Below are 8645 nucleotides of genomic sequence, written 5' to 3' on the forward strand. Positions count from 1 at the left end.
GTACAGACGGGGTTTCACCATGTTGACCAGGATGGTCTCGATCTCTTGACCTCGTGATCCACCCGCCTCGGCCTCCCAAAGTGCTGGGATTACAGGCTTGAGCCACCGCGCCCGGCCCACTGATCTTTTTTGAAAAGGGCTGGGTGAGGTGGCTCACACAGGTAATCCCAGCACTCTGGAAGGCTGAGGCAGGTGGATTATGAGGTCAGGAATTCAAGACCAGCCTGGCCAACATGGTGAAACCCCATCTCTACTAAAAATACAAAAAAGTGGCAAGGCGTGGTGGTGGGTGCATGTAATCCCAGCTATTTGGGAGGCTGAGGCAGAGAACTGCTTGAACCCAGGAGGCGAAGGTTGCAGTGAGCCAAGATCGAACCACTGCACTCCAGCCTAGGTGACAGAACAAGACTCTGTACCCCTCCCAAAAAGCCAGGCACAGTGGCTAAAGCCTGTAACGCCAGGACTTTGAGAGGCCCAGGAGGGCAGATTGCTTGAGCTCAAGAGTTCAAGATCACCCTAGGCAACTCCAAAACCCTGTCTCTACAAAAAATAAAAATAAAAAATTAGTCAGGCATGGTGGTTCGTGCCTATAGTCCCAGCTACTTGGGAGACAGAGGTTGCAGTGAGCTGAGATCGCACTGCTGCACTCTGGCCTGGGTGACAGGGCAAGACTATGTCTCCAAAAACAAAAAGGCTTTTTCTTCAGCCTGAGACAGAACAAACCTCCACAGCTTACACAGCTCACTAACACATGACCTTGGCCTCATTAATATCTATTTCTCATGAAAACCAGCTAAGCTGCTACAGGAGTGGTAAAGGGCACTCCCTTCCCTAAGCCCCATCTCTGTCCAGAGTCCTCAGCCCCTCTGGGGTGCTTCGGATCTATTAACAGGTTGCAGGGGCAGAGAAGAGGACAGGCACAGCGGATCATGCCTATAATGCTAGCACTTTGGGAGGCTGAGGTGGGAGGATCACTTTAAGGCCAAGAGTTTGAGACCAGCCTGGACAACACAGTAAGACCCTGTCTCCACCAAAAAATAAAAACAAAAAAACAACAACAACAAAAAAAAACAGCCTGGCACAGAGGCTCACACCTATAATCACAGCACTTTGGGAGGCTGAGGTAGGCAGCCTCATGAGATCAGGAGTTCAAGACCAGCCTGGCCAACACAGTGAAACCCCGTCTCTACTAAAAATGCAGAAATTAACCAGGTGTGGTGGCATGCGCCTGTAATCCCAGCTACTTGGAAGGCTAAGGCAGAAGAATTGCTTGAACCCTGGAGGCGGACGTTGCAGTGAGCCGAGACCAAGCCATTGCACTCTAGCCTGGGTGACAAGAGTGAGAGACTCCGTCTCAAAAAAACAAAACAAAACACAGGTAGAAACAGGATGAAGGGATACAGCAGGTAGCTAACAGCACCAAGAATCACCAAGGGTTTGTATACCCAGGTTTTGTGCACATAATAAAAACCATTAATGACTACATTAGTTCTCCTGACTTTTTTTAATCACTTGAAACATGCCAAGGAGAACACGTACCTGTTTAAAGGAGATCAACCATCTCGTGAATACACTGAAAACCACTAACTGTATACTTTGAAATGGTGATTTTTATGGTACGTGAATTATATCACAATGTTTAAAATGTTAGGAAAAAAAAAAGGAAAGCAGTGTCATATCTGATACCATACTTGAGTTCCAATACTCCAGTAAAACCACCCGACGTAAGAAGGATGCCGGAACCAAGCATATACTCCACTGGTCACCAGAGTATGGGTATCTGATTTTTCATTCTGCACCACGTGGTTGAAATTGGAGCCAGCTGTAAACATGGCCGCCTTCCTCAGACATTCTCCAAAGACCACCATCAGCAGCCCCGTGATGCTGAGCCAGGTGATCTGCTTCAGTTCTGCGGGAGAGAGGCATCGATGACAAACAAGGAGTGAAACACTGGGCTGCTGAGCTCCCCTCTGAACTGCTGAAAATTAACCTATTTTCCCGAAGATAGGAAAAAACGGAAAATGTGCTCGTGGGCAATCAGCACTTGTCATCACATTACAATTTCATGATAAGAAAACACATTCCCCTACATTGTGCTGTTCATTGGTTTACTTTAAAATGCCAACAAGCCAATAAGAGCATCATAGTAAAGAGATGCTCTCCTGCTATAGCTGATGGGATCTCTGGTTCTTGACCCCCAGGCACATGCTCAGTCATTCATCTGGGGACAAGCACAGCAAAGAGAAGCAAAGAAGGGTCCAAGGTTTCCACCCTGAATCCTAAGAGCCATATGTAGTTCATTTCATTGGCTGTGGGACGTTCAATTTAGTCTTGCTCTGTCACCCAGGCTGGAGTGCAGTGGCACAATCTCGGCTCACTTCAGCCTCTGCCTCCCTGATTCAAGCAATTCTTCTGCCTCAGCCTCCCAAGTAGCTAGGAGTACAGATGCACACCACTATACTTGGCTAATTTTTTGTATTTTTTTAGTAGAGATGGCGTTTCATCATGTTAGCCAGGATGATCTCGATCTCCTGACCTCATGATCCGCCTGCCTCAGCTTCCCAAAGTTTTGGGATTACAGGTGTGAACTGCTATGCTTGTGCCTGCCGTATTTTTTTTTTTTTTTTTTTTTGAGATGGAGTCTCACTCTCATTGCCCATGCTGGAGTACAATGGCATGATCTCGGCTCACTGCAACCTCCACCTCCTGGGTTCAAGCAATTCTCCTGCCTCAGCCTCCCAAGTAGCTAAGATTACAGGCATGCGCCACCATGCCCAGGTAACTTTGTATTTTTATTAGAGACTGGGTTTCACCATGCTGGTCAGGCTGGTCTCAAATTCCTGACCTCATGTGATCCACCTGCACCTCATGTGATCCACCTGCTTCGGCCTCCCAAAGTGATGGAATTACAGGCATGAGCCACCACACCTGGTCTTGTTAATAAACTCTTACATGAAACGTCTAAAGTCACAGAAAGTGAACAGATGCAAATATCTGACTGTAAAATTAGAATCACAACTACCCAAGGCTGTGACTTCCCATTACACGGTGCGCTACGTGATGCAAGCTTTAAAGTAAAAGGTCAACATGTCCTCGAGTCAAAATCCAGAAGCAGAATTCACTAGTGGAGCTCATCCTTTATAAATAGCTTAGTGAGGATAGAGGTCTGAGGAAAATCACTTGGGGGAGATTAGACCGTAAAGGTGAATCAATGTCACTGTCCTCAACCTGAATGGGAGCCACCCTTCTCCCTTCCAGGGGGGAATATAAGGCACACGAACCTGGCCAAAAAATGTTTTCAAGTGTGAACTCTATCCAAGAAGAAAGAGCAGCGACTGTATACTCCAGACTGTGATTCAGGAGAAAGGAATCCAAGGACAGACTTTTGGGATTATTGACTGCTGTCACCAAGTATTCAGAATAATGGAACAATGACAGGGAGCACATGTACCTATTTAAAGATAAAAAGAGAGTTAAGTTGGGATAAGAGAACCAAGTCAGCCATAAGTGCAGATGTGGGTCTCCTGAGCTGTCCCTAATTCCATGAGGCCCTGTTCTCACTTGTCTGAGAGTGGACACAGGCACCCATCTGCAGCAACTACTACCTCAGGTTTTAGGAAAGTGGAGTTTGTAACAGACTGTTTTTGTTTTGTTTTGATTTGTGAGACAGAGTCTCGCTGTGTCACTCAGGCTGGAGTGCAGTGGCGTGATCTTGGCTCACTGCAAGCTCCGCCTCCCAGGTTCAAGTGATTCTCCTGCTCCAGCCTCCCAAGTAGCTAGGATTACAGGCGCCCGCCACCACGCCCGGCTAATTTTTTTATTTTTAGTAGAGATGTACTTTCACTATGTTGGCCAGGCCGGTCTTGAACTCCTGACCTCATGATCCACCCGCCTCAACCTCCCAAATTGCTGGGATGACAGGCGTGAGCCACCAAGCCTGGCAAGGCACTGTTTATGAATGTCACAGGTAAAACCAACCCGCAGGTCATGTAGGCATTATGGATCCTTCCGTCCTTTAAAAATGACACTACACACAAAAAAACATGAAAGGGGGAGATAGCAACATAAAGGAGTGATGTATGTCAGATACAAAATTTAACAAAACTGAAATAATTCCAGCAAAGAAGAATTAGATGGCTCAAAATATTGATAAGAGGAGATAAAACTTTTTACCTTGAAGCCACTGGTTCATATCCAGGTCAGACTAGAAGGCTCAAGGGACTGAAATCATAGTGTAGGGAAAAATCCTACAATGGCTGTGGGGATGCACTAGATGTGACCTAATAGAAATTAGAGATGAAAAAGGCCTATGAAGACAAGCCAGAGCCCTGCCCCTGCCCGCCACCGAGGACCTGCACCCCTTCCGGGAAGGGCTGGTCACATAACTGAATGCTGTCACCACAGCTGCGGATGACAGCACCTTTGGGAGTGCCAGGGAGACCTGTTTCTGCCTGATACAGAATCAACCCACAGGCACGAAATCACAAGGGCTGAAATGTGAGCAACTACGGGGCAGCCAGGAGACTTCTTGTCCAGAGAACCCTGAACAGCATTCTGCCGGTCACAGATGAGACAGGGATGAGGAAATGCCATTCCTGACCCTCTGATCTGTCCACCCTCGCCTGAAAACCGGTATTCCCGAAGGACTTCTTACCAGCCAAAGTGAGTCCAAGAAGACTGGCTAAAACTTAGCAGCACACCGCAGCCGAACACAAAGCCCAGGAAACAAGCTCGGATGGCTATCTGCAAGGGACCCAAGAGAAGCTGTCACCCGCAGTCCTCAGAGTACAGATCTGGGCTACTGACCTTCCCGGGATAGGGAGGCCACAGGCAAGCAAACAGGGCCGATTTGCTGAGGTTGAGAGGGAGAAGCGGGCGTCCTGGGTTCAAATTCTGCAACCACCCCACTCTGGCGGTGTGGCCTCCTGGCAAATTATTTAACCTCTCTGGGCTTTGTTTCCCCATCTACACCCGGGAGATAACAGTACCTACCTTTCAGGACTGCGGGAAGGATTACGAAAAACACTTAAGACTAACTGCTACCTAAATTTTAGCTGCATTATTATTATTATTATTCGCGATTATTCTTCAGGGCTATAGGAAAACAGCTTAAGCCTAGTTTATGAGGTCAGGGCACCCGGGCCTGTGGGCCCAGTCCCACCCACGTCACTGCGGGGCCTCTGACCTGAGACGGGGCAGCAGGTAGGTCTCCGCACCTTAAGTTACATAAAGGCACTCGCGGGCTCGCTCACTCCCACCCCACGCGCACTTGCTGAGCTGCACGAGCTGCAATTTAACACCCACACCCCGGGTACAGGGCGCCCGTGCCCGGAGAGGCAGGGTCCCCTCCTGAGACCTGAACTTGCGGATGAAAAGCGCGCGCGTGGGAGGCCGCCGCGGGCCCGGGGAGAAAGGTACTCACGCGCCGCGCAGAGCGGACCCCCACCCGCCCCACCTGCCCCGCCGGCCCCCGCCGGCCTGCACCTGGTAGCGCGGCGGCCGATAGAGCAGCAGCAGCAGCGCGTTGAGCCCGGCCACGTAGAGCGCCAGCCCGGTGCGGCCCTGCAGGCCGGCGCGCGTGAGTAGCGGCAGCGCGAGCACCGAGGCGCCTAACAGGAAGGTGGCGAGGCTGAGACGCGCCTCGGAGCCCGGCGGAGCCCGCGCCGCACAGCCCGCCATGGCGCAAGGCGGTGGACGAGCGGTCGGCGGCGCCGGCTGTAGCCCGGGGAAACGCGCCGGCCGCGCCTGCGCACTGCGCCGCCGACGCCGGCCTGGGAAGGGCAGCTGCCCGGAGCCGCGCGCCGCCTGCCAGTTCTCGCGAGAACTCCGGTCAGCCGGGTTGGTGGCCCGAATTTGGCGGGAGCGCCCCGCCCCGCCCCGCCCCTTGGGAACAGCCGGGCTCTGAGTCGGGCTCTGGGACTGGCTAGCGCCGGGCGGGGGGGGCCGGAGAAGTCGCTTCCGGCCTCTGCCCAAACTTAGTCCCAAACTCAGGAGTTTCCTGTCCCAAGAAGCAATTTAAAGTTTGAAACGCCCCGGGCGCGGTGCCTCACGCCTGTAATCCCAGCACTTTGGGAGGCCGAGGCGGGCGGAACATTTGAGGTCAGGAGTTCGAGACCAACATGGCCAACATGGGGAAACCCCGTCTCTACTAAAAATACAAACATTACATGCACTCAAGCTTGGGCAACAGATTGAGACAATGTCACACAGAAAAAATACAAATATTAGCTGGGCGTGGTGGCTCACGCCTGGAATTCCAGCTGCTTGAGGGGCTAAGGCAGGAGATTTGCTTGAACCCGGGAGACGGAAGTTGCAGCGAGCCGAGATTGCGCCACTGCACCCAGCCTGGATGACAAAGTGAGACTCTGCCTCAAAAAAAAAAAAAGTTTGAAAGCGGCCGCACACTCTCCGGCCCTGCGTGGTCCTGGAAAACCAAACGCCCTGGGGCGCCCTGGGGCGCCCAGGTGCAACCAAGTGCGGGAATCTTCCCCGGGTCCCTGGAAAGCGGCCTGGACAACGGCACCTGGGCATGCATGCGACGCGACCACCGCCCGCTTAAATTCCTGTTGTGGAACAAGGCTAGGCAGTGGTGGGAATGCTCAGAATGTATTCAGTTTTTAAAAAGCAGGAAGCAAAGCTTTTCGGTGGATCCTGACTTCGCCTGGGGGAAAAGGGCAGGAGAGCCTGGGAAAATGATCGAGCTATAAGCCAAAATGACACACTGGCGACTACATATGTACTTTTTTTTGAGACAGGGTCTCACTCTGTATCTGAGGCCAGAGTGTGGCAGCCTGTAACTCCTGAAGCGATCCTCCTCTCTCTCAGCCTCCCAAAGCACTGGAATTACAGGTATGAGCCACCACCTCTGGTCTATCTACAGGTGGTAGCACTCTGGATGATTTTTATTGTCTTTATGTGTTTTTGCAGTTTCCATCCTGCCTACGGTGAACATACTTTTTTTTTTTCAAACGGAGTTTTGCTCTTATTGCCCAGGCAATCTCGGCTCACTGCAACCTGTGCTGCCTCCCGGATTCAAGAAATTCTCCTGCCTCAGCCTCCCAAGTAGCTGGGATTACAGGAGCCTACCACCATAGCCCCTAATTTTTTTTGTATTTTTAGTAGAGATGGTTTTTCACCATGTTGGCCAGACTAGTTTCGAACTCCTGACCTCAGTGATCCACCCGGCTCGGTCTCCCAAAGTGCTGGGATTACAGGCGTGAGCCACTGCGTCTGGCCCATACATTGCTTTTATAATCGGAAGTTGTTCTTTACGTTTTAAATAGTAAATGCTCTCACCTCAGGTAGCTCAGAGAGCCATGCTGGAGGAGAAAAGCCAGTAAGTGAACTAACAACCCAGAATAAACTCTGCAGGGGTGGGAGTGGGGCGGGAGCAAAGCAAGGATGGGGAGCAGAGAGGGACCCCAGGGGAGGCCCTCATCTTGGAGGGCGGCAGGGCGAGGAGGCTGCAAGGAACAAACACCAGAGCTAGGCCTTGGGGCCCTCGGGGATGGACAGCCTGCCCTCCATTGGAAATGAGATCAAGGAGGGAGTGAGGGCTCGGAGTTTGAAAGACACGGAGGCGGGAGGGAGCAAGGCTGAGAAGGGATGGGGACAGGCCCTTGGGGAGGCTGGCACCAATGGTGGGTCAGTGAGCATGAGGCAGGCAGTCTGTGAGCCCTGCATCTGAGCCCCTCACCTCTTGACTCTTGTCCCTGCAGGTCCTGGCAGGAGCTCTGGTATCTGGGAAGCTGGATAGAGAGCCTGGCCTGGAGCCCACCCTCTGCAACCTAGCTTTGTGAACTTGGCAAATCCATTCTATGCGCCTCTGTTTTCTGTACAGTGGGGACCTGATTTATCTGGCAACCTCCACCAGATTGGTAATTTTACTGTAAAGCCCAGTACCATCTTATTTTATTTCATTATTTTATTTTTATTTTTTGAGACAAAGTCTCATTCTGTCGCCAGGCTGGAGTGCAATGGAGTGATCTCAGCTCACTGCAACCTCCACCTCCCAGGTTCAAGGCATTCCCCTGCCTCAGCTTACCAAGTAGCTGGGACTACAGACATGCACCACCACATCTGGCTAATTTTTTTGTATTTTTAGTAGATACAGGGTTTCACGATGTTGGCCAGGCTGGTCTCGAACCTCTGGCCTCAGGTGGTCCACCTGCCTTGGCCTCCCAAAGTGCTGGGATTACAGGCGTGAGCCACCACACCTGGCCCATTTTACTTCATTAATAATTAATTTATTTTTTTGGCCGGGCGCGGTGGCTCAAGCCTGTAATCCCAGCACTTTGGGAGGCCGAGGCGGGTGGATCACGAGGTCAAGAGATCGAGACCATCCTGGTCAACATGGTGAAACCCCGTCTCTACTAAAAATACAAAAAATTAGCTGGGCATGGTGGCGCGTGCCTGTAATCCCAGCTACTCAGGAGGCTGAGGCAGGAGAATTGCCTGAACCCAGGAGGCGGAGGTTGCGGTGAGCCGAGATCACGCCATTGCACTCCAGCCTGGGTAACAAGAGCGAAACTCCGTCTCAAAAAAAAAAAAAAAAAGAGATCAAGACGACCCTGGTCAACATAGTAAAACCCCGTCTCTACTAAAAATACAAAAAATTAGCTGGGCATGGTGGTGCGTGCCTGTAA

General features: G+C 51.4%; 1 protein-coding gene and 1 long non-coding RNA gene across 2 annotated transcripts in view; one reads left to right on the forward strand and one right to left on the reverse strand.

The window, feature by feature from the left end:
- The window catches only part of ICMT (isoprenylcysteine carboxyl methyltransferase), a 15081-nt gene extending 9336 nt beyond the window's left edge, over positions 1-5745 (reverse strand). Inside the window, exons 1-4 of the mRNA XM_017498276.2 lie at positions 5485-5745; positions 4655-4743; positions 3282-3451; positions 1692-1909 (exon numbers count right to left, since the gene is read on the reverse strand). Of these exons, the coding sequence (XP_017353765.1) occupies positions 1692-1909; positions 3282-3451; positions 4655-4743; positions 5485-5679 (672 nt within the window). The 5' untranslated portion in view covers positions 5680-5745. The remainder of the gene's footprint in view (positions 1-1691; positions 1910-3281; positions 3452-4654; positions 4744-5484) is intronic.
- Positions 5506-7933, forward strand: LOC108282368. Its single transcript, XR_001816382.2, has 3 exons — positions 5506-5578; positions 6756-6849; positions 7719-7933. It is a non-coding gene; the product is annotated as an uncharacterized LOC108282368 (long non-coding RNA).
- Positions 7934-8645: the final 712 nt, after the last annotated feature.

This window comes from Cebus imitator, unplaced genomic scaffold, assembly GCF_001604975.1.
Source record: "Cebus imitator isolate Cc_AM_T3 unplaced genomic scaffold, Cebus_imitator-1.0 Scaffold240, whole genome shotgun sequence".
In the NCBI taxonomy this organism is placed as follows: Eukaryota; Metazoa; Chordata; class Mammalia; order Primates; family Cebidae; genus Cebus; species Cebus imitator.